The 26,013-nt window shown below is 46.8% G+C and overlaps 1 protein-coding gene across 1 annotated transcript in view; it reads right to left on the bottom strand.

Moving 5' to 3' along the window:
• The window catches only part of ERCC6L2 (ERCC excision repair 6 like 2), a 155,338-nt gene that overhangs the window by 60,772 nt on the left and 68,553 nt on the right, over positions 1–26,013 (bottom strand). Inside the window, exons 11-14 of the mRNA XM_073670981.1 lie at positions 25,002–25,147; positions 22,344–22,439; positions 22,124–22,223; positions 11,885–12,037 (exon numbers count right to left, since the gene is read on the bottom strand). Of these exons, the coding sequence (XP_073527082.1) occupies positions 11,885–12,037; positions 22,124–22,223; positions 22,344–22,439; positions 25,002–25,147 (495 nt within the window). The remainder of the gene's footprint in view (positions 1–11,884; positions 12,038–22,123; positions 22,224–22,343; positions 22,440–25,001; positions 25,148–26,013) is intronic.

The raw sequence follows: 26,013 nt of genomic DNA, 5'->3' as shown, positions 1-26,013 counted from the left end.
GTATTTCCGCATTTCATAAATGATATTTTCCATCATTTGGTGGGGAGGTTTGTGGTGGTCTATCTGGACGATATTTTGGTTTAATCACCTGATTTTTAGACTCATCGGAGGCATGTTAAGCAGGTGATCCAGATATTAAGGGATAACAAACTTTATGCCAAACTGAAGAATGTGTTTTCACTGTTCAGGAGGTGCAGTTTTTGGGGTACTTGTCATCTTCGGGTTTTCGGATGGATCCAGAGAAGATACGTGCAGTCCTTGACTGGGAATGTCCCGAGAACCTAAAGGCTCTACAACATTTTCTGGGCTTTACTAATTTTTACCGGAAATTCATCCAAAATTACTCTGTTATAGTGAAACCTCTTACTGACATGACTAAGAAGGGGTCTAATTTTTCCAAATGGTCAGATGCTTCCCTCCAGGCTTTTTCTTCCTTAAAGAATCATTTTGCCACTGCACCTATACTCAGTCAACCCGATGTTTCTCAACCCTTTATTGTGGAGGCTGATGCATCGGATGTCGGGGTTGAGTCTGTGTTTTCTAAGGGTTCGTTCCCTGGTAAATGGGGGTCCATGCGCCTTCTTTTCTAAAAAATTGTCTTCGGCTGAGAGAAATTATGACGTGGGTAATAGGGAACTTTTGGTGATCAAATTGGCGCTCGAGGAATGGCGACATTGGTTGGAAGGGGCTGTCCATCCTATTACTGTTATTATTGACCATAAGAACCTGTCATATCTCCAGTCAGCTAAACCTCACAACCCTAGGCAAGCTAGATGGTCCCTGTTTTTCACTAGGTTCAATTTTGTTGTCACTTTTGGTCCAGGGGTCAAAAATGTCAAGGCTGATGCTTTGTACCAGAGCTTCCCTGGTGGTGGTAACCATGAGAACCCTGCCCCGATATTACAGAAAGGGGTAGTCATTTCGGCACCGTATCCTGAACTGGAGGGTGAGGTGTTCGATGCTCAGGGGGACGCCCCTGCCTCTTGCCCTACAGGAAGGTTATTTGTACCATCTGATCTGCGCCGCAAAGTAATTAAGGAACATCATAACTCTGTGCTTGCTGGGCATCCAGGTGGTAAGGCAACCGCGGTTCTCCTCTCGTCGTTTTTGGTGGCCGGGGTTGCATCAGGATGTAATTCACGTAGCTGCTTGTAGTATTTGCACACGTTCTAAGGTTTCGCATGCTGGTACTCTTCTTCCGCTACCTATCCCTAGTAGGCCATGGACACACTTGTCCATGGGTTTTATTTCTGCAGGCAAAACGGTGGTTTTGGTGGTAGTAGATAGGTTCAGTAAAATGGTTCATTTTGTTGCATTGCCTGAACTTTCAAATGCCAAGACACTTGCTCAGGTGTTCATAAATGAGATCATGAAGCTTCACGGGGTTCCCTCTGATGTGGTGTCAGATCGGGGGACCCAGTTTGTTTCCAAGTTCTGAAAGGCATTTTGTTCTCGACTGGGGGTGCAGCTGTCCATTTCCTCTGCCTTCCACCCTTAGTCGAATGGACAGACCGAGCGTGTCAATCAGAATTTGGAGACCTACCTCAGGTGTTTTGTTTCCGAAAATCAGAAGGATTGGGCATCCTACCTACCACTGTCAGAATTTGCCATTAATAATCATCGTCAAGAATCCACTGGCAGGTCACGGTTCTTCGGTGCATACAGTTATCACCCACAGTTTGGTACCTTAAGTGGGGAAGGAGCTTCAGGAGTTCCTGAGGAGGAATGGTTTGCTTTGTCGCTCTCCTCGGTATGGCATGGTGCACTGAGTAATTTAAAGATCATGGGAGACAGGTATAAACGTATGGCTGACAGAAAACGCTTGCCAGGTCCGGACCTGAATGTGAATGACTTTGTGTCGTTGTCTACCAGGAATATAACATTGAAAGTTCGTTCTTGGAAGCTGGGACCTAGATTTATTGGTCCCTGTAAAATAACTGCCGTCATTAACCGAGCAGAGGTTCGTCTTGAACTTCCTCAGGCCCTTAAAGTCCACAATGTGTTCCATAGGTCCTTACTTAAAAAATATGTGGAACCTCTTGAGCCCTCGCCTCTACCACCGCCCCCAGTAATGGTTGATGGTAATCTGGAGTTCCAAATTTTGAGGATTGTAGATTCTTGTCTCCAACGTCGTTCTCTACAATACTTGGTGCACTGGAAAGGCTATGGTCCAGAGGAGAGGATGTGGGTTTCAGCGTAAGAGGTGAACGCTCCCAGATTGGTCCGCACATTTCACACCTCTTTTCCTGAGAAACCCGGTCCTGAGTGTCCGGAGACCACAAACAGTCACCCTGCAGTTCGTTGCAGGAGATCTCTACATTTGGCATTACAAGCATCTTCTTAGAGGCTGGCTCTCTCTAGGACCCAGCGGCTACCTCCCTCTGGCTAATTAGCTCCCTGGCCTGAGTGTATATATACCTGGTGTGTAAGTGAGGGAGGTGTCGGCGATATTCATTACTACTTGTGAGGTTTTAGCAAGAGCAGTATTTCGTCCACTCTGGAGCTTTAGGCCGTGCGCGCATTTGTCTGAAGCCGTCTAAAGCTAAGCAATCCCCCCATTTGTCTACCCTTGTTGTCTATAGAGTTTAGTGGAGATCGACTACGGCTTCCCTCCCAGGGAAAGTCAGGGTGAGGCATGCATGCAGCGATTGGTGAAGAGCCAATATAGGGACGGTAGTTGAGACAGGGTGACACTAGACCAGACTAGGAGGTCTCCATTCCCCCCTTTCCCTCGTGTCTGGGCTCCCTTTACTTCTTCCCTCTGTTTTGCACTAAGTCTTTCTGACACCCTGCGTGACATTGCCATGATAGCAAGGAAACCTGCACTGTTTAATAGGATGGTGAAGCAGTTCTAATAAGTGCAGGAGTTTGTGTAACCAGACGCCGCAATCTTCTGGCCCCTCTCTGTCACGGTATCCCCATGACATTGGCGGTGTGATTTTAGCCAGGTATGTTTGACGCGTTTTAGAGAAAAATATACTTTAAAACAGGAGACTAGTCAGACAGAAGTGTCTCGGGCGGCTTCTCTTTGCCCGCTCCCCCATGATTGACAGGTCTCTGCCTGCGTGCGTGTGTAGGAAAACAGGCAGGGAGAAATTGTGAAGTGACCGAGCCGCATGGGGTACTAGTCAGGCAAACATACACTACTCACAAAAAGTTAGGGATAATTTCATGATGATCCTACAATGCCCTCTAACCTTTTCAGGTGAACTTAATCTGACGGTCTCTAACCTTTTGAATGCACAAGTTCAACTGTTCAATGTTGTTTGATTCATGAATCTCCCAATACATTTTGGGGTTCAATTAGAAGTGGTATTTAAACAGTCCTCCACATCATGCTGTTCACATTTTGACATAATGAAAACAAGACAACACCTGACAATTGAACAACAATACCTCGCCATTGAGAGGCTTCAAGCAGGATGTTTTCAGACAGAAGTGGCCACTGAGCTTAGTGTGTCACAGAGTGTCATCAGCAGGTTGCAACAGAGATACAGAGAGCCTGGAAGAGTCACAGAAAGGCAGAGAAGTGGACATCCTTTGGCCACTCCCACATTGATGATTGCTTCATTGTGAACAATGCACTTTGAAACAGGATAATGAATGCCACACAACCCCAGGCAAATTTAAGGAAGGTGAGAGGCACCTAAGTGTCACATCAGATCATTTGAAACAGTTTACATCAGAGTGGTCTGCGTGCTAGATGACCTGCAAGGCTACCTGACCACACCACCACCGTCTTGCATGGACCAGGAAGCATCTACGCTGGACGAGGGAACCAGTGGGCCTCAGTGCTGTTCATTGATGAAAGTCGATTCATGCTGAAAAGAAATTATGACCGCCAACGATGTTGGAGACATCAAGGAGAACGCTATGCATCAGCCACTGTTGTCACCAGAAGAGCCTTTGGTGGGGGTGGTGTTACAGTGTGTGTCTAGTCAATACAGAACTGCCCTACACTTTGTGAATGGTACAGTGATAAGCCCCTACTACTTGAATAACATCATTAATCCAGTCATTGTGCCTCTGCATGAACAACACGGGCTAAATTTCAACTTCATGGACTACAATGCTGGAGCTAATCGAGGTCACATTGTAAGGAGACAAGACACTGTGGAACCAGAAAAGCGAGGAGGCATGGCAGAGGGAAGGAGTTTGATCAGGACTCCGGGTACAGTGTTGTCAAAGAAAAGAGCTGAGGAGAAAAACAGCGCGTGTGCAAGTTCTGAGGTGATTCTGGCGCCAAAGAGAGAGACGGGAGGAGCGACAGCAGCGTCCGGAGCTCCTGTCCGGAAGAAAGGTGCTGCGCATCCTCCCAGCCCAGACATCGATGGTCAAGCACCAAAGACCCGAGATACGCCAGTCAAGGTTCCGAGCCCAGACGTCGACGGTCAAGCCCCAAAGAGCCGAGCGGGGCCAGTCAAGGTTCCCAGCCCAGAAGTCGACAGTCAAGCCCCGAGGAGCCGAGGGACGCCAGTCAAGGTTCCTCACCCAGGTGACATAGGTCGACAGAACGGGAACAGGTTGTGGTGGCACGGTTCTTAGACGTGTGAGCCAGTGACAGGACGTCGCAGAAACTCTGAAGGTGTCAGATCGGAGATTCACAGTCGGGTGAGCGACCAGGAAGGACGCCAAGACGGGCCGTTACCTCTTACAGAGACATATGGTACCCGGCATGGATACAGGAAAAGGCAGTAGTCAGACATGGACCAGCAGACGCCAGAGTAGCATCGCAAAAGTGGATAGAGAGTGACATGGGAAACAGGCAGTGAGTTGTGATAGGAACAAAGTATTGCCAAAGCCTTAAAAGACTGCCCCTTGCCCGGTATAGTTAATGACAATCTAGTTCCCCTTCCCTCCAGTAGATCATTTTAAACTACCAGCCCCTGAATTCTAGTGTATTCTGAAAACAGAATAAATAATGTGATTTACTGATTATTTTACTGTTAGACATTGTAAAGAAATTGTTACCATATAATACATGTTTTACAATTAATATTAGTTGTTAAATAAAATAAATGTACTTTTATTCCGCCTGTGTCTCCGCTGTTGCATTCTGGTACCTGCTTATAGCATCATTAGGGAACGGCTGCTGGAGACTGGGGTAACTCAAATGAAGTGGCCTGCACTTTTTCCAGACCTAGAAAACCTATGGGATCAGCTGAGTTGCCGTGTAGAGGCTTGTAACTCAGTACCCTAAAACCTCAATGACCTGAGAGCCGCCCTTCAAGAAGAGTGGGATGCCATGCCTCAGCAGACAATAACTTGACTTGTGAACAGACATCGTTGTCAAGCAGTTGTTGGCTTTTGTTTCAATAAATTGTTTGAGATAAGGAAATCACCATTGCATGCTTCTACTTAAATCCCCTACTTTCATGATAAAATATCACTATAGCATCAACTTTCAGGTGAAATTTATGGAAAACCTTAAAAGCCAAATATCCCTAACTTTTTGTGAGTAGTGTATCTGGCTAAGATCACACAACCAGTGTCTGATACATGCTGCCTGTGGATGTATTAGCTGTCAGGTTCATTTTAAAGTATGTTACAAATATCCCTGTTTGGAGGCAGATGTATTCTTTGTCCGCGCTTATACTCATGCGGTGTACATGGAGGAAGCCATGGCTTTTTGACAAGCATTGTTCCAAAAATTATCATTTTTTGCAGTGTTTGCAAATTGAAGCAGCAACGGTAGGCTTCTTTTAGCCATCAAAAACTACTATCCCTTTTTACAGTGTAGCTACAAGTTTGGAGTATAAGCAATGGGAAGCACGAGTCAAGAACCCACATACAGCTCATTTTTGCCGGCCCTTGACAATTTTAAAAAAATGTACGGTATTCAGTTGTATCTTGGCAGCCGGAAGGCTCACAAAAAATAGTGATAGTTTATATTTCGGTTTCGATGGGTGATACAAAAGGATGGGGCAGTTATGGCTTATTTCAGCCATGACTACAAAACATTTTGGTTGTAAAAACTGGCCATTTTAAACAATTTGCACACAAAAAAAAAAATAGCAAACTAATCAAAATCACCAGGTTCAGCGAATTTCTAAAAATTAGACGCAAATTTGGTTTACATAATCAATTTTCTCTAACGTAACACATACATTACTGCCTCTATTAGGCCCTGGGCTGTCCAGATTTGTGAGCCAGTTCCTGGCAGCTTTTTAATTAGTATATGTCATTTTGTAAATTTTATGTAGATATAAATTTAGAAATGTTAGAAAATATGAATTAAAAGGTGAGTTTTAACAAGTCGATTAGCAGCCAAGTGGATATAAGTTTCTCCAAAATGTCACTCTATTACCAGAATAACACAGTGTCCTTGGGCTAAAAAGTGGATATCCTCAGGATGTCCTAATTTTGATAAGGATTTACTATTTTATTTTTCTTGCTGTCCATGGTACTCAAATGCTTGGCTAAGATAAAATTCAGCCTCCACATCTATAAAAAGCAATAGAGAATGCCACAACCTGGATATAAGTGTCTGAAAATGGTGAAGGTGAAAAAAGATATATATAATACAACCCTTGGCAAAAATTATGGAATCACCGGGCTCGGAGGATGTTCATTCAGTTGTTTAATGTTGTTGAAAAAAAGCAGATCACAGAACTGGCACAATACTAAAGTCATTTCAAATGGCAACTTTAGGGCTTTAAGAAACACTAAAAGAAATCAAGATTAAAAATGTGGCACTCCGTAAGTGTAATTTTTTTCAGACCAAGCAGAGGGAAAAAATTATGGAATCACTCAATTCTGAGGAAAAAATTATGGAATCATAAAAAACAAACACACAAAAGAACACTCCAATACATCACTAGTATTTTGTTGCACCACCTCTGGCTTTAATAACAGCTTGCAGTCTCTGAGGCATGGACTTAATGAGTGACAAACAGTACTCTTCATCAATCTGGCTCCAACTTTCTCTGATTGCTATTGCCAGATCAGCTTTGCAGGTTGGAGCCTTGTCATGGACCATTTTCTTCAACTTCCACCAAAGATTTTCAATTGGATTGAGATCCGGACTATTTGCAGGCCATGACATTGACATTATGTGTTTTCTTTCAAGGAATGTTTTCACAGTTTTTGCTTTATGGCAGGATGCATTATCATCTTGAAAAATTATGTCATCATCCCAAACATCCTTTCAATTGATGGGATAAGAAAACTGTCCAAAATATCAATGTAAGCTTGGGCATTTATTGAAGATGTAATGACAGCCATCTCCCCAGTGCCTTTACCTGACATGCAGCCCCATATCATCAATGACTGTGGAAATTTGCATGTTCTCTTCATGCAGTCATCTTTATAAATCTCATTGGAACGGCATCAAACAAAAGTTCCAGCATCATCACCTTGCCCAATGCAGATTCGAAATTCATCACTGAATATGACTTTCATCCAGTCACCCACAGTCCATGATTGCTTTTCCTTAGCCCATTGTAACCTTGTTTTTTTCTGTTTAGGTGTTAATGATGGCTTATGTTTAGCTTTTCTGTATGTAAATCCCATTTCCTTTAGGCGGTTTCTTACAGTTCGGTCACAGATATTGACTCCAGTTTCCTCCCATTCGTTCCTCATTTGTTTTGTTGTGCATTTCCTGTTTTGGAGACATATTGCTTTAAGTTTCCGGTCTTGATGTTTTCCTTGGTCTACCAGTATGTTTGCCTTTAACAATCTTCTCATGTTGTTTGTATTTGGTCCAGATTTTACACACAGCTGACTGAACAACCAACATCTTTTGCAACATTGCGTGATGATTTACCTTCTTTTAAGAGTTTGATAATCCTCTTCTTTGTTTCAATTGGCATCTCTCATGTTGGAGCCATGATTCATGTCAGTCCACTTGGTGCAACAGCTCTCCAAAGTGTGATCACTCCTTTTTAGATGCAGACTAACGAGCAGATCTAATTTGATGCAGGTGTTAGTTTTGGAAATTAAAATTTATAGGGTGATTCCATAATTTTTTCCTCTGAATTGAGTGATTCCATAATTTTTTCCCTCTGTTTGGTCTGAAAAAAATTACCCTTACTAAGTACCACATTTTTTATCGTGATTTCTTTTAGTGTTTCTTCAAGCCCTAAAGTTGCCATTTGAAATGACTTTAGTTTTGTGCCATGTCTGTGATCTGCTTTTTTCAACAACATTAAACAACTGAATGAACATCCTCCGAGCCCGGTGATTCCATAATTTTTGCAAGGGGTTGTATATACTGTCACAATCTCTTTACCAAAGTGCCTTATTACTGTCTGTCCCTTTCCTTTTTAATTTTGTTTGCCCTTTGTTAGGTAATATACACAGTATCTGCAGTTATGTTTTCTAAAGTACCCAAGGATTAGATAGCAGGAAGTATGAAAACCAGATTTTCTTCTAATTAAAACTTCCCTGGTGGAGTAAAGAAGCGGAGGGGTTAATATCACTCATTTTAATGCACTTGGGTAGAATATGTAGGTAACAGATGTATTGCTAGTGTTTCTCTGCAGTATGTGTATAATACACACATAGCTTTACAGTAGGCACATTATGTACACTCCTTGTAGCGAACACGTATACATAACACTGCTTCACACTTAGCTCAGCTGTATGTGCACACACAACTCTGAAACATGTGCATGCACACACACCGCTCTGAGACCCACACAACTCTGCTATATGCACATTCACAGCTCAGCTGAATCAACACACCCAGCTTAGCTGCATGCATCAACACACACAGCACAGCTGCATCTACACACACAAAACTCAGCTGCATCTACACGCACAGGTCAGCTGCATCTACACGCACAGGTCAGCTGCATCTACACGCACAGGTCAGCTGCATCTACACACACAGGTCAGTTGCATCAACACACAGCTCGACTGCATCAACACACACAGCTTAGCAGCATCAACACATGCACCTCACCACCATCAACACACAAACCTCAGATACCTCATCAAAACACACACACAATACACTACCCCCTGTTGAACTTACATCTAGGCTTGTTTCTGATCCCTTAACATGAAAGGTCCTTAAAGTAGCCAGGATCGGCTTTAATGGACCTTTAATGATGTACAAAACCTTCAAGAAACAAAATGATCATAAACCCTGCAGCAACTAAATAAGTAAAAAGCAAAAGTGTATTTAAATAACATAGTTCTTAGTAACACGGTTTTTGATTAAAAACAGCATAAAAGTCATCCCACCACGGCAATGTGACCCAATTTGGGACGGTCCTACACTGTCTAAAATTAAAACCTTACCATGTGTTAGAACTGACCTGTGTGAATAAGGGCATTTTGGGTCCAAAACTCTGGACATCTCAGCCTTGGGAAGCTTTTTAAATGTAATGCCCTGATAAAGGAGGGGAGGCCAAGCCTTCACTGGCACAAAATGCAAAAATCCAAGAAAAAACACACACATTGAGCTTGAGTTTGAGTTGGTATACATGCAACATAGGTAACTTCTAACACATGATAAGGTTTTAATATTAGACAGTGTAAGACCGTCCCGAATAGGGTCACCTTGCCGTGGTGGGATGGCTTTTATACTATTTTTGATCAAAAACAGTGCTACTGTAACATCCCTGGCGGCGTGCTTGCATGGTACACCACCTCCCACCATGCAAGACCGCAATCTTACCTATCAGTCCATGCTGCACTCTTTGCTCCAGTACCTGCTGTGTCCATGTCTCTTGTCTGATTGCTTAGGGCGTCGGCGCGGCTTTCTGCTTGTTTCTTATAGCTACTGTGTGCACAGTCCTAATGCGTCCCCAGCTTATCGCTGTGAGTCACTGGATACTTAAACCCCCTCCACCCAGTAGGAGGTGCCTGAGAAACACTTTCACTCAGTTTGTCTTTTGCAACTGAATTGCCAGGTCCTGTCCTGTATCAAGTCTGTACTGCCACCCTGCGGTTTTGTTCCGCTCTGCTTGCTCACCGCACCTGCTGTTTTGCTCCGCTCTGCTTGTTCACCGCTCCTGCAGTTTTGTTCCGCTCTGCTTGTTCACCGCTCCTGCAGTTTTGCTCCGCTCTGCTTGTTCACCGCACCTGTGGTTTTGCTCTGCTCCGCTTGTCCACCGCACCTGCGGTTTTTCTCCGCTCTGCTTGTTCACCGCTCCTGCGGTTTTGCTCTGCTAGTCCACCGCACCTGCGGCTCTGTTCCTGTATCCCAGTCTGTACTCGTCCCTATCCAAATTGCATTCATACTTGCCAGGATCTGCCTGTCTGCATTCCAGCCGTGCCTGTCAGCACCTGCCTGTCTGCATACCAGCTGTGCCTGCCAGTATCCACCTGCCTTCATACCAGCCGTGCCTGCTAAGTACCCACCTGCCGTCACACCAGCCATGCCTGCCAGTACCCACCTGTCTGCATACCAGCTAACCTGCCTGTTCCGGCATTCCCCGGTGTGGGTCAACAGCTGTGACCGGGGTCTGACCTGGAGTAGCAGCTGATCCCTCTGCTCGGTTCCTCCCTGGTTCACGGAGTCGACAAAGCCGCCGTGCGACCTTGGTCGGACCGGGTTGATACTTAGTTACGCCCCTCCAGGCACTCCTCGGTTCATGGTCCAGTGGGATCACTAATCACGCTCACGCCAGTCAGTCCGGGGGCGAGCGTAACAGTTACTAAGAACTCTATGTTATTTAAATGCAAAGCAGGGTTTATGTTCATTTTGTTTCTTGTAGGTTTTGTCTGTTTTAAGGCCTATGTGAACATGCATTTATATGTTGCATATATACCAACTCAAACTCCAGCTCAATGTGTGTGTTTTTACCTTTAATGATGGGCAGAGTTAGGGTATGTGCAGACTAACCGGAGCTGACTGCGGCCCCGAGGCTGCGGAGGAGCCGCCTCTGGCTCCAGTTCATCATGCAAATGAGCGCCCGCCTTTTTTTTTTTCTTACATGCAGACTTTCCCCATAGCGATTAGGTCTATGGGGAAAGCCCGCATGCGGACCTGCGGGAGAAATTGACATGCAGTGGTCTGGAAAGACATATAGTGGACATGGGATTTGTATAAATCCCATCCACTATGCTGTAACATCTGGCCGCTGCGGATTGCACTTGTGCTGCATCCAATCCGCAAGTGAACACTGATCGTCTGCAAATACCCTCAGGGTGGAGGAGAGAGAACTATGCTAGTGCATAATTCTCTGAGTGCTGAGGAAAGACGATGGTTCCTTAGACTATTAAATGCACACTTTAACAATATCTTTTTCTTGTTAAAGCTTCTTATTTTCCTAAAATATGGTATTCGTGCTCCTAATAAAGAAAACATGATAAAATAGCAAGTTTACCTTTACAGATCCTTAACAATATACAGTTTGGGGTTCTGTTTAAGCCTTGTATACAATTGGCATATGCATGGAAAGTGGAGCATGTGCAGTAATGTTTGATAATTTGTGAACCCTTCAGAATTTTCCATATTTCTGCATAAATATGAAATGAAAATACATCAGCTTTTCACACAAATCATAAAAATAGAAAAAAATCACCAAATAAAACGAGTCAAAAATATTGAATTTTGTATTTTTTTGAAAATGAGGAAAATGATCTTTAGGATTAGCAGATAATTTGAAGGTGAAATTAATCTGGTGTCTTCAATCAATTGGATTACAATCAAGTGTAAGTGAGAGACATGTTTTATTTAAAGAACAGGGAACCATCAAAGTCTGATCTTCAAAAGACAGATTTGTCTAAATCTATAAAAACAGATGAGCTATATTTCCTTTCCGAGCCCTCTGATATTGAAGGGTTCAGCTGACATTAGTCTAATATGTATTGGGGCCTCAAGTAAAAACGCTTGAAAATTACCAAGATGATCATAGGAACATCTACAATTGAGAATAGTTACTAAAAATACAACATAGTTAGAGCATTACAAAAATAAGCATAAAATTACCTCTAAAATATCCCTGGTCAGACAGGTGCCTTGTGTTCTAAGCTTGAACAGGTTGTGAACACCAAATAATTCTCCTTTATGCTCCTTTGACCCTTGTACAGCTTTAAAATAGCGTTTTGCATTCTCACTCCCAATTGCGGCACAGTGAAGTTGCTGTGAAGCACAAGACAATGTGGCGTAATGTGACTTCAGTCAGTTAAACACAGGAACTAACATTACAGCCTTATCCTACTGGGGTAGTGTTCTGTATCTGCAGGTGCAAATCACAGGAAGGATTACGGTAACTGACAAACATGTACAATTGCTGCAGACGACCCTCCATTACAAGCAATATGGAAAAGATATGCATATAGTCACTATACAATGAATGACAAATTCTAAGGCTACATTTGTAGTGCTTACCATATGCCTCAGGAAAGCTCTCAGCACAAGCTTTAGGCACACATTCTTAGGCCCTCTTAAAGTGTTCTTTTGTGGTACATGTACAGTACAGACCAAAAGTTTGGACACACCTTCTCATTTAAACATTTCTCTGTATTTTCCTGACTATGAAAATTGTACATTCACACTGAAGGCATCAAACTATGAATTAACACATGTGGAATTATATACTTAACAAAAAAGTGTGAAACAACTGAAAATATGTCTTATATTCTAGGTTCTCCAAAGTAGCCACCTTTTGCTTTGATGACTGCTTTGCACACTCTTGGCATTCTCTTGATGAGCTTCAAGAGAAGGTGTGTCCAAACTTTTGGTCTGTACTGTATATACACTATTTGCTCAATTTCATACAGATGCATCTTCCTCCTCCCCCCAAAAATAATAAATTCATCTTTTTTTTTTCTGCTATGGGAGCTTCTGGGTGCTGTATGCTTCTGTATAACTGTGCAGTCGGGTATGCCAAAGTTCCAATTCCGACTCCTTTACTTTCCATACTCCCATTCTTTCATAAATGGCCAATAATTCATAATAACAGATTTACTGTAGAACATTTACTGTTTATCCCTCTTTTTTTCAGAAATAGAGGCCTTAGATTGAAGCCCATAAAATATATTTGTACTGCTAATGACGCGCCCCTGGGCCTGCTGTGTCGCGCAGCGTCTCGCGCACGGGGGCTTACCCGGAACCGGATCAGATGAGGGTTGTAGTCTCCGAGTGGCGGGGACCCAGTCCGTGCCCAGGGGGTCAGACTCAGTGTGTGGCAGTCTTGATAGATGTTATTTGAGTGTCGACTACGCCACCCGTTGATTTGCAGCTATGGAGCTGCCGCTGCAGGGCAGACCGCTGAGGCCGGTGTAGAATTGTGCAGCGTGATAGTATAACCCCCAACGGGAGGGGTATGGCCTCAGGGCAGCCGACGTGGAAGATGGGGGTAGCAGGAACCACTCAGAGACGGTGCGGTGTAATTCAGGGTCTTTACTGGTAACAACGATAGACCCTCCCGGAGTACTTGCTAGCGAACGGGGCCTGGTCAGTCCTTGAGCAGATGGGATCTCCCCTGGCCAGGCGGAGTTGTAGGCCTCCCAAACTGACTGTACTCTTCTGGCTACCTTGCTAGAAGCGGATATAAGTAGCCCACGTCCCTGAGTGTACCGTGTGGTGCTCACCCGTATGGCCGGTGACTCGGGACCTTCTATTGGCTTCCGCTCCACGATGGCGGTGCTGGTCCCACGCGTGTGACCGTGCCTTCGGGTTTCTGGGCCTGAGGACCTGAAATCCCCTGCCGGTCGGCTTCTGCTGCTGGGTAAGAGTTAGTCCCCACAGCCTCGGACGCCGGGTCCGGTAAGAAAGCTTCTCAGTCAGGACGAGCTCTGCAGCTGCCAGCCCCTGACTCGTAGTAGTATTGCTCCCACTGAGCTCCAGCTGTTTCTTCCTATGACTGTCTCTTGTCTCTACTCTCCTTGACTCCTAACCCTGCTTCAGCCCCGGGTTTATATAGGGGAAGTTCTTCCCCTCCCAAGACTGGGCAGGAGGTGTGGCATGCACAGGATCCCTGACCAAAGGACCTCCCACCTGCTCTCAGACGTAATATCTCTATCACTGTGGCAACCAGACCCCTGGGGTGTCACATTCCCCCCTAGTGAAATTTAGTACTCCGGGACTAAACATATTTTTAGAAAAACATAACAAGGTATAACAATAACAATACAATAAGAAAAACACATAAGATGGTTACGGCGTGTCCGCAACCAGGTGCAGTCTTTGAAGAAAAGCAAGGTGTCCATTTCACCAAAACAGGGAGACGTAACCAGGTAGGGGGTCTGTCCTACCCCGAGTCCTTAACAGTCTTTAGTCCGTCCTGGGTTACGCTCCAACTATGTACAAGGATTCCCGGTAAATCCACCAAGGACTCCTACAAATAACTAGAAACACAAAATTATACACAAGCAACAATACACAGGTAAACATAAATAAAACAATTTATACACTTCAAATCCTCCACCGTGCAGGTAACTGGCCTCTAGTGGCCCTACGGAGCTGACTGCCTAGCCCTGAACTACAGGGTGTAGGAGCTGTCAAGGGTAAACTGGGCAGCTGTCTACCGGCTCTTTGGCTCACTAGGGATATGGCAGGCTCACTGCAAGCAGAGGGTTGATCCTCCTGGTCTGCGGGTGTGGGGTCTTCTGCCTCCTGGACCGGCTGTTCTTCCAGCTCTACCTGTTGCTCCGTAGGTGCTTGGGATGCTGGTTGGAGGAAGGTGAGTACGGGTACCACAACTGCACCATTGACTTGAGTCCAAGACCGAGGGAAGTCCCCGAGTACAGTACTAACCATATCTTCCCTTTCCTCTACGGGTCGATGGTCTTCTTGTTCCTCTTCAGGGTTCCTCAGTTGTTCGGGACACTTCTTCAGGTGGTCCCGGGATACAATAGCTGTGGTTTCCCCTCCGTCTTTACTGATGGTACAAACCTTCGGGTTCTCGTGGCTTGAGGGCAGTACGGTGTACGGGTCCTTTTCCCACTGGTCGTCCAACTTGTGGAGCCGTCTCTTCCTCTTCAAGACCTGCTCTCCGGGTACCAGGGGAACAGCGGGAGCATACTGGTTGTAAGTTTTCTCTTGTCTTTCCCTAGCCTGACAGAGACTTCGCTCCACGCTCTCCTGTACTCTCCGGTACTGCTGCTGCCTCTCCGTGTCCCAGTCTGTTTCTGGTGAAGTGTCCTCGGGTGTCAGGACTCCCATTTCCAGGTCAACAGGTAACTTACCAGGTCTTGCCCTCATTAGGTAAGCCGGGGTACAGTTGGTGGAACCTACCGGGATGTGGTTGTATAGGTCCACCAGATCGGGCAACTTCTCAGGCCACAGACTGCGTTCTTCCAGGGGCAACGTTTTTAAAAGATCCATTACCACCTGGTTCATTTTCTCACAAAGTCCATTAGTTTGCGGATGGTAGGGTGTCGTCCTTATCTTCCGGCAGCCATACAGATTGCAGAATTCCTGGAAGACCTCCGCTTCAAAGGCAGGTCCCTGGTCCGTCAGCACTTGGTCCGGGTACCCGTGTGGACGGCAAAAGTGCTGCTGGAAGGCTCTAGCTGCTGTTTGAGCCGTTAAGTCCTTGACGGGGACGACAACCAAGAACCGGGAGTAATGATCCACGATGGTTAACGCGTAGACGTAGCCACTTCTGCTTGGGGTCAGTTTTACATGATCCAAGGCTACCAGTTCCAACGGTTGCCGGGTGACGATGGACTGCAGGGGAGTCTTCTGGCTGGCACGGTCCTTCCTTCTCAGGTTGCACGGGCCACAGTCTCTGCACCACTTCTCAATGGTTCCCCTCATGCCTACCCAGTGGAATCGCTCGCGCAGCAGGAACTCCAGCTTCTTCCACCCGAAGTGTCCAGCTCCGTCGTGGTATGCCTCCATCACCATGGCTGCGTCTCTTCGTGGCACCACTACTTGCCAGAGTAGTTCATGCGTCCGGGAGTTAACCATTCTGCGGCACAACTTCCCCTTGTAAAGGAACAGTCGACTCTTCTCTGCCCATAGTTGTTTGGCTTCCTCCGGAGCGTCTGGTTCAAGGCAAGCCTCCGGGCGAGTCAGCATCTCCTTCACCAGTCGGACGGCAGGGTCGCTGTCTTGCGTTTCCGCCCAGTTGTAGTGAGGTAAGGGGTTCAACGTAGCAGCCTGCTTACTCCTTACCCGGTGGGAATACTGGATAGTCCCATGACGGTGGAACGCAGGGAGTTCAACTTCTTCCAGTCCCTCCGGATCTTCTCCTTCGTCCGGCAGGTTGGGCATCCTGGACAGGGCATCCGCGTTGGTATTGGAGCGTCCGGCCCGGTATTTGATTGTGAACTCGTAGTTGGACAGACGGGCCATCCACCTCTGCTCCAGGGCACCGAGTCTTGCCGTGTCCAGGTGTGTCAACGGGTTGTTATCCGTGTACACGGTGAACCGGGAAGAAGCGAGGTAATGCTTAAAGCGCTCGGTGACTGCCCATACTACGGCCAGGAACTCTAGCTTAAATTAGCTGTAATTCTCGGGGTTCCTTTCGGTGGGTCGCAGTTTTCGGCTGGCGTAGGCGATTACTCGTTCCTTCCCCTGCTGGATCTGGGACAGTACGGCTCCTAGCCCGATGTTACTGGCGTCGGTGTAGAGGATAAAGGGCTGGCTATAATCCGGGTACGCCAGGATTTCGTCCCCCGTGAGGGCCATCTTCAGCTGGCGGAAGGACTCTTCTTCCAGCTCCTCCCATTTGAAGGGCGGCTTCTGGTTCTTGGCCTTCCGGGACTGGCCTATCAGGAGGTCCTGCATAGGTGCTGCCTTTTTGGTGAAACCGGGAATAAACCTTCGGTAGTAGCCTACCAACCCGAGGAACTGCCGCACTTCTTTTACGCTGGAGGGGCTTGGCCATTCCTTAATTGCGGTGATCTTATCAGGGTCGGGAGCCACTCCATCAGCGCTCACCACGTGTCCCAGGTACTGCACCTTTGGTTTCAGGAGGTGACACTTGGAGGGTTTCACCTTTAGGCCGTAACTCGCCAGAGCTTCGAACACTTCCGCCAGGTGTTTCAGGTGGTCCTCATACGTCTTGGAATATACGATGACATCGTCCAGGTACAACAAGACCGTCTCGAAGTTTCTGTGGCCCAGACAACACTCCATTAGTCGTTGGAAGGTTCCTGGTGCGTTGCAGAGTCCGAACGGCATGCAGGTGAACTCGCTAAGTCCCATCGGGGTGGTGAATGCGGTCTTCTCCCGGTCCGCCTCTGCTACAGGAACCTGCCAGTACCCGCTAGTGAGATCCAAGGTAGAGAAGAAGTTAGCAGATCTTAAAGCAGCCAATGACTCCTCTATCCTTGGTAAGGGGTACGCATCCTTGTGTGTGATACGATTGATTTTCCGGTAATTTACACACATCCTCATGGTGTTGTCTTTTTTTCTGACTAAGACTAGTGGAGCTGCCCAGGGGCTACAGCTATCCCTGATCACCCCAGCCTCCTTCATGTCTCTAAGCATCCCCTTGGCGTGTTGGTAGTGGGCAGGGGGTACGGGTCGATACCTCTCTTTTATAGGAGGATGGTCTCCCGTGGGGATGTGGTGTTCTACCCCCTTGACTCGCCCGAAGTCTAACGGGTGTTTACTGAACACTCTCTCGTACTCTTGAACCACCCGATAGACTCCTTGTTTCTGGTGTGCGGGAGTGGAGTCAGTACCCAGATGTAGTTGCTGACACCAGTCCTCCATGTTTTTCTTAGAGCCGTTACCTTCCTCCGGGTGAGATGGAGGCAAGGGTTCCACAGATTGTATAGAATTTTGGTTAATGGTATATAATTTAGCTAGCGTGGCATACCGGGGCAGATACACTTCCCTCTCCCTGATATTTATTATGCGAACGGGCACCCTCCCATGGCGTACATCAACCACCCCCCGTGCTGTCAAAATGGTGGGCCTACTGTCCGAGTAAACTGGTTCTACCATTGCCTGGTAATCCCTACCTCTCAGACCAATAGCTGCCCGGCACCAAATCATCATTTCACTTTTTGGGGGCATGGCAATAGGAAAAGGGTCACACATTCTTACGCTACCAATCTCACCGCCGGAGAGTTCCACCTGTTGCCGTCGCATCAGTGCCCGGATCTCTTTCTGGAGCACCCGCTGCTCGCCGGAGCTGGCGTTCTTGGCAACCTGCTGTAAAAGGAAAATCACCTCTGCAAGACAATTTTCAATTACATTAGTTCCTAGAGTTATTTTTGGGTGACTCTCATGTTTGTCAATATCTACAATGATCAGTCCCTGTGCTGCCAGTTCGACTCTACCGATTTTGATGGTCACCTCTTTAAATCCGATCTGTGGCACGGGCTGGCCATTGCTGGCGATGATACTCAAGTCGTCGTCAGGGTAGCGGGTAATATCCGAGTCATTCCAGTACTGCTTAAAGAGCACGTACGGGATGGTGGTGACCTGTGACCCGGTGTCCAGTAGGGCACTCATGGGAATGCCATCCAGTACCACAGGCAAGACTGGACGTCCTCCCACATATCTGTCGCGCCAGTTCGATGGGCCTGGTGATCTTTTTCCTGGGGGTTGGCCCTCTACCCCAGGTTGTGCCCGTTTAAAGAACAGTACCTTGCCATATGTCCGGGTTGATTGCAGCGGCGGCAGATGGGTCGTCCGTCCTCGCTGTATCGGTCACTGGGTCTTCCTCTGGCCGGTGGGGTCCTCCTTGGTCGACGCCACGGGATGTCCTCCGGTCCGGATGCCAGCTGGATCTTCCCTGGGGTGGAAACCTGTAAAGACTGCACAGTTCGGGTTAGCGCAGCAACGCTCTTAGCTAGCTCTTGGACCTGATGGTGTAGGTCTGGAGCCGGGTCATTGTCCAAAGCCTGCGCATCAGCTCCCACAGGCCCTGCCGACAAGGGCGCCGCCTCCTGGTGGTAAGTAATAGCTGGGCGCCTGTGGGTCATAACGCCACCCGGTGCCGGTTCTCGGAGCACCCGGATGGCTCTGTCCTTGAACTGTGCAAAGCCCAGATGGGGATCCTGTAAGGCCATCGCCCGCAACTGAGTTCGGTGGGCATTACAATACAGTCCCTCTATAAATTGTTCGGTCAACAGCCTGTCCTCGTTTCCCACTCCATCAGGGTCGGTCTGCTTAATGGCCCTCAGGGCCTCTTGTAGGTTTAGTGCATAGTCCCTTATACTCTCATGCGCTCGCTGCTTGCACCCGTAGAATCTAAGCTTAATCTCGGCTGAGGTGCGGGTATCAAAGGTATCCTTCAGCCGGGTTAGTATCCCTGCGACAGTCTTCCTCCCAGGTGGCCAGGATTTTACTTCCCTTTTAGCTGCCCCGGTTAGTTGGGCCACCAGGATGCTCACTTTTTGCTCTTCTGTGAGGGGGTACACCTGGAAGAGGCTATCCAGCTTTTCTCTAAAGTCATGCAGGGTATGTGACTCCCCTGAGTACTGGGGTAGCCAAGCTGCTCCCGGGATATAGGGCATGGTGAAGGGCATAACTGCAGCAGCGGTGGCGCTGGCGGGGGTTGAGGCAGTGAAGCTCTCCTCCGTATCCGACATCTTCCTCCCCCCTAGTGGACCGTGGCCTACCTTGCGATGATCCTGTTCCGTAGGCCGCGGCTCCGCAGTAAATCGTCAGGGTTGAGGACCTTCCGTCGCGCTCCGGTGACGTCGGCGTCTGCTGGGCTCCTTCCAGGACCTTACGCAACATCCGGACGTGAGGCGGGGCTTCAGTTCTCGCGCGCTTTCGAAGTCCACGCCCCTCTTCTTCCGGCGCAGCGTCCTCAAGATGGCGTCCAACGGCGGGAAGACTCCACGGATGGCGGGAAGAAGGCCGAAGATGGCGCCGGATGGCGGGAAAACTTCGCGGATGGCGGGAAGAAGGCAGAAGATGGCGCCGGATGGCGGGAAACCTCACCACTGGTAAGTTTGAACAGTCTTTGCTTTTCAGGCACGCAGTACCCGGTGGTTGCGGGCACGAAATCCTGCCGACTACGCCAAAGTTGACGCGCCCCTGGGCCTGCTGTGTCGCGCAGCGTCTCGCGCACGGGGGCTTACCCGGAACCGGATCAGATGAGGGTTGTAGTCTCCGAGTGGCGGGGACCCAGTCCGTGCCCAGGGGGTCAGACTCAGTGTGTGGCAGTCTTGATAGATGTTATTTGAGTGTCGACTACGCCACCCGTTGATTTGCAGCTATGGAGCTGCCGCTGCAGGGCAGACCGCTGAGGCCGGTGTAGAATTGTGCAGCGTGATAGTATAACCCCCAACGGGAGGGGTATGGCCTCAGGGCAGCCGACGTGGAAGATGGGGGTAGCAGGAACCACTCAGAGACGGTGCGGTGTAATTCAGGGTCTTTACTGGTAACAACGATAGACCCTCCCGGAGTACTTGCTAGCGAACGGGGCCTGGTCAGTCCTTGAGCAGATGGGATCTCCCCTGGCCAGGCGGAGTTGTAGGCCTCCCAAACTGACTGTACTCTTCTGGCTACCTTGCTAGAAGCGGATATAAGTAGCCCACGTCCCTGAGTGTACCGTGTGGTGCTCACCCGTATGGCCGGTGACTCGGGGCCTTCTATTGACTTCCGCTCCACGATGGCGGTGCTGGTCCCACGCGTGTGACCGTGCCTTCGGGTTTCTGGGCCTGAGGACCTGAAATCCCCTGCCGGTCGGCTTCTGCTGCTGGGTAAGAGTTAGTCCCCACAGCCTCGGACGCCGGGTCCGGTAAGAAAGCTTCTCAGTCAGGGCGAGCTCTGCAGCTGCCAGCCCCTGACTCGTAGTAGTATTGCTCCCACTGAGCTCCAGCTGTTTCTTCCTATGACTGTCTCTTGTCTCTACTCTCCTTGACTCCTAACCCTGCTTCAGCCCCGGGTTTATATAGGGGAAGTTCTTCCCCTCCCAAGACTGGGCAGGAGGTGTGGCATGCACAGGATCCCTGACCAAAGGACCTCCCACCTGCTCTCAGACGTAATATCTCTATCACTGTGGCAACCAGACCCCTGGGGTGTCACATTAACATTTCTAAACTTTTCAAAATTTAGAAAATTAATACATTAATTATACAATATTAGAATCTTATTAAAGTGAACCAATCCATGGGCAGCATTTATCAGGCACTGGCTGTATGAACTCAAGTCATGTATGTGTGACTCTGAAACATTTCAGAGAAAAACAAACATTAAAAGCCGCCGGGGACCAAGATCGCGCTATAGACTAGTCGGACAGGCGTGTCCTTGGCAGCTCCTCCTTGTCTACTGCCCTGGATTGACATGTCTCATCCTTTGTTCGCATATAGGCAGTAACTTGTCATTCCAGGGCCGTAAGTGGGGAGAGGCCGCGAGGAATCCAGCTGTCGGACTAGTCTATAGCGCGATCTCGGTCCCCGGTGGCTTTTAAAGTTCGCTCTTCTCTAAAACAACGTAGCGTTTCAGAGCCAAACACACCTGGCTGATCTCATACAGCCAGTGTCTGGTACACGCTGCCCACGGTTTGGGCAGCATGTACCAGGTTTAGGGTCTCTTTAAGATGGAGTCAGGGTAGGTACATCTCTGGCAACTTCGACTCCATGACTAACTCCACAGCCCTGAGTACTATTATAACAGTATGGTAGTGTGGTAGTATGATATACTGTTGGCTAGTTCTGGCTTCATGGTGTTGAGCTATCCTCCCCTAGCAGCAAAAAACATAACTTTTTTATATTTCCCTCAATATACCAGTATGAGGGATTGTTCTTTGCGGAACTTGTGAATGACACCATTGACTTTATCATATAGTGTACTGGAAAATGGGGAAAAATTCTAAGTGTGGTAAAATTGCAAAAAAAAAAGTGCAATTCCACAATAGTTTATTTTTTTATTCACCATGTTCACTATATGGTAAAACTGATTTGACAATATGATTGTCCAGGTCATTACGAGTTTGCAGACACCAAACATGTATGGTTTTTCAAAGTCAGGGACACTACATATGACGTAAATATATGTCATATGTCGTGAAAGGGTTAATGTCTAGACTATAACATATAATGTATCATTATTAGACTTGGCCATGGAATTGGGCTGAATATATATTGGGCAATGTATCTGATATAATCCCATGGTTGCGCAGAGGATTCTTTAATTTTGATAACAAGTATAGCAAAAACCTGACAGATTTGATGAAGAAGGCTCCGAAAAAAAATTGTCAGGGAGTTTTCCATGCATATAGGAATAGATGTCAAGCTCACACTAAAAAGCTCAAGTGAATATACTTCATGGGCTATATATGATGTGAGACTGATGACAACTTACCTGTTTGTAAACCTGTCTTAAATATATAATCTCTTCCACTGTCCCCAGTGATATTAGCCTTAAGACTTTTACATCTCTACTCTGTCCAATTCGATAAGCTCTGCAACGATACAAAACCATAATAAATCTACAGCAGTCACCAACTCACATGAAATCTGAAAACAAAATCTCAAAACTAATTACTTGGGACAAGAATGTATACAAAATGAATAAACGGTACCTGTCAATTGCTTGAAGGTCATTGGCAGGATTCCAAGTTGGGTCAAAGACTACAACCACATTTGCGCCAACAAAATTAAGCCCAAGTCCACCTGCCCTATAGAAAGGTAACGATAAATAATATGAACAGGGGTTAAAGGCAATCTGTCAGCAGCTTTTTGCTGTGTAATTTGAAAGCAACCATGATGTGGAGTTGGGGAGGAATTTTTCGCCTAATATAAAGTTATCATTTTCTGCCCCATGGGTTCTGCATAGGTTGAACTTAATTCTACATTCAACCTTACAAACTGTGAAACTATGATGTAGGGGCAGAGAGCCTGATTACAGTCATGTGTCACTTACTAGGTGTTTTCGTGTTTCAAAACAGTGTTTTATCAGCAGGAGATTATTACTAGAGCACTATCCAACAACCCCAAAAAACTCTTCGATACCTTTCACTCCCTCCTCAGTCCTAAAGCGCAGGCCCCCACCACGGACATTTGTGCTCAGGACCTGGCCTCCTACTTCACAGAGAAAATAGACACCATCCGTCAGGAAATCAGCTCCCAGCCACAAAGTGCCGTGACTCCCACCCCCCCCACATCCCCTCTGGATCCCTCTCCACATTTGACCCAGTCACAGAAGACGAAGTCTCCAGGCTCCTCTCTTCTTCTCATCCCACCACATGCACCACTGACCCCATCCCCTCACATCTACTCCAGTCTCTTTCTTCAGTCGTCACTACTCACCTAACTAAAATCTTCAACCTCTCCCTCTCTTCTGGTATCTTCCCCTCCTCCTTCAAACACTCCATCATCACTCCATTATTAAAAAAGCCCTCTCTTGACCCTTCCTGCACAAACAACTACAGACCAGTCTCCAATCTTCCCTTCATCTCTAAACTCTTGGAGCGCCTGGTCTACTCCCGCCTTACCAGCTACCTCTCCACTCACTCTCTTCTAGACCCATCACAGTCCGGCTTCCGCCCTCTACATTCTACAGAAACTGCACTCATCAAAGTAACCAATGACCTTCTGACAGCAAAACGTAATTGTGACCACTCTTTGCTCATTCTTCTTGACCTCTCTGCAGCCTTTGACACCGTTGACCACCACCTCCTACTCTCTATGCTTCACTCAATCGGAAAAAAGGACACTGCTCTCTCCTGGTTCTCCTCCTACCTATCTGACCGCTCTTTCAGTGTATCGTTCGCTGGCTCCACTTCTTCCCCTCTTCTCTTCTCTCTCTACACAGCCCCAATTGGACAGACAATCAGCAAATTTGGTTTGCAGTATCATCTTTATGCTGATGACACACAACTATACACCTCATCCCCTGACCTTACCCCCGCTGTACTACAGAACACCAGTGACTGTCTGGCCGCAGTTTCTAAAATCATGTCCGCTCTCTATCTGAAACTCAACCTCTCAAAAACTGAACTTCTTCTGTTCCCGCCGTCTACTCACCTCTCTAAATCTGACATCTCTCTCTCAGTGTGTGGCACCACAATAATGCCGAGCAAGCAGGCGCGTTGCTTGGGCGTTGTGTTTGACACCAATCTCTCCTTCACCCTCCACATACAATCTCTTGCCCACTCTTGTCGCTTGCACCTGAAGAACATCTCTAGAATCCGCCCCTTTCTCACCTTGGAAACAACAAAAACCCTCACTGTTGCCCTGATCCACTCCCGCCTTGACTACTGTAACTCTCTCTTAATTGGCCTCCCCCTCACTCGACTTTCCCCCCTCAAGTCCATCCTTAATGCTGCAGCCAGGGTCATCTACCTAGCTAATCGTTACTCAGACGCTTCCGCTCTGTGCCAGTCATTGCACTGGCTGCCCATGAATTATAGGATCCAATTTAAATTGCTTGTTCTCACCCACAAAGCTCTCCACAGTGTGGCACCCCCCTACATCTCTTCCCTCATCTCTGTTTATCGGCCTACCCGTTTTCTACGCTCTGCAAGCGACTTTCGACTAACATCCGCACTAATCCGTACCTCCCACTCCCGGCTTCAAGACTTCTCCCGAGCTGCACCTATTCTTTGGAATGCTCTACCCCAAGAAATTAGGATGAACCACAATTTACACAGTTTTAGGCGCTCCCTAAAAACACATCTGTTTAGGGTGGCCTATCACGTTCCCTAATCAAAGTCCTTTTATATTCTTATAGCCCATTCCTTATTTCTCCAAACATAAGTCTCCACCTAACCAAAAAGCACTACAGATACTGGCTGGTGATAAGCTCATGCAGCCTTTATCTATCCCTCATCCCCTCAAGATGGCTGGACCATCCTTGTAAATAAGCCATTGTACTTTGTGTCACGCCCACCTCATTGTAGATTGTAAGCTCTTAGGAGCAGGGTCGTCATTATTTTTGCTGTAATTATTGTATTATCTTTAGCTATGTTACTTATGACTGTTGTACATGAACCTGTGAATTGTTAAGCGCTGCGGAATATGTTGGCGCTATATAAATAAAGATTATTATTATTATAGAGGACAAGATGCATCATGCTAAGGAAGAAGACGATTGGTAAGTATATTACTGCACTTACACTACATTACATATACTTTTACCAAGGCAATACAAAGTTTGGTGGGAGTTCTTCTTTAAAACAAAATATACAGACCAGTTTACATTTGTGTGATAGTAAAAAATGAAGAAAAGTTCTACTCACATAGTGGAAACTAAGCAAATATTCACATCTTGCATGCTGTTGAATTCCTTCACTATTTTGACTCTGTCTTCGGCCTTTGTGCCTCCATCAAGCCTCCGATATTCTAGTCCTGATGCCATGCAGTATCGTTCCAACACATCAAGCAGCTGAAAAAAATATATAATTCAATGTGCAGATTTAATCTCAGCTATTTCTAGTGAAGTGGGTAACTGCAGGGGCGGACATATCATTGGTGCAACCTGTGCCCCAAGGGGGGCCAATTCGTCTCAAAAACCAGAGAGAGAGCCCATGTTCACATGTCCATTAAAGGATCAATCATGAACCTATGTTGCAGACTCTGCCTTACATGAAGTGTACAATATGGTTTGTTTTGTTTTTTCATTGTTTATTATAATATACATGTAACAATAAGGAAAAAAGTGAAACACAGATATTGTTTCACTTTTGTCATTATTAACAGTATGGGAACCTTCTCAGCTAGATATAGACAAATGGAATAAATATACACCCCAATTGTAACCTCAGACTCAAGCCAGAGTGACCAGACCCCCTCAACTTTATTTGAACATTTCCTGGATATATGAAGTACTTTGTGGAAGGGAACATATTTGTTAACTACGGTAGATTAAGCCAATGGAGGGATATCTGCGGACTTCCACATCATTATGACTACTTTCCTAGAACTGAAAACAAGAATGCGAAAGAAGAGTCGTTTCTAGGAATTTTGGATCAAATCATTCAAGACCACTAGGAGACATACTTATGAGGAGAAGACTCTAGGGATTCAAAATGGGTACATGAAGAGGACTATCTCCAACCACAATTGCGAGAGCTTGGGACAGGTTCTTAATACAGTTCCTGAGCCTGCTTCATACAAAGACACCCCTGACACACATGTACATTACATGTTGAGAAAGTGTTAAAGAGATTGTACTTTTTCATTGAAGACCTTCCTTAGGATAGGTCATCAATGTCTGACTGGTCGGGGTCCGACACCCAACACTTCCGCCGA

Source organism: Phyllobates terribilis, unplaced genomic scaffold (assembly GCF_046119375.1).
Source record: "Phyllobates terribilis strain yellow unplaced genomic scaffold, ASM4611937v1 Scaffold_1__5_contigs__length_1240528914, whole genome shotgun sequence".
Classification (NCBI taxonomy): Eukaryota; Metazoa; Chordata; class Amphibia; order Anura; family Dendrobatidae; genus Phyllobates; species Phyllobates terribilis.
Note: the sequence above shows the minus strand (reverse complement) of the source record. Positions and strands in the feature narration are given on the sequence as shown.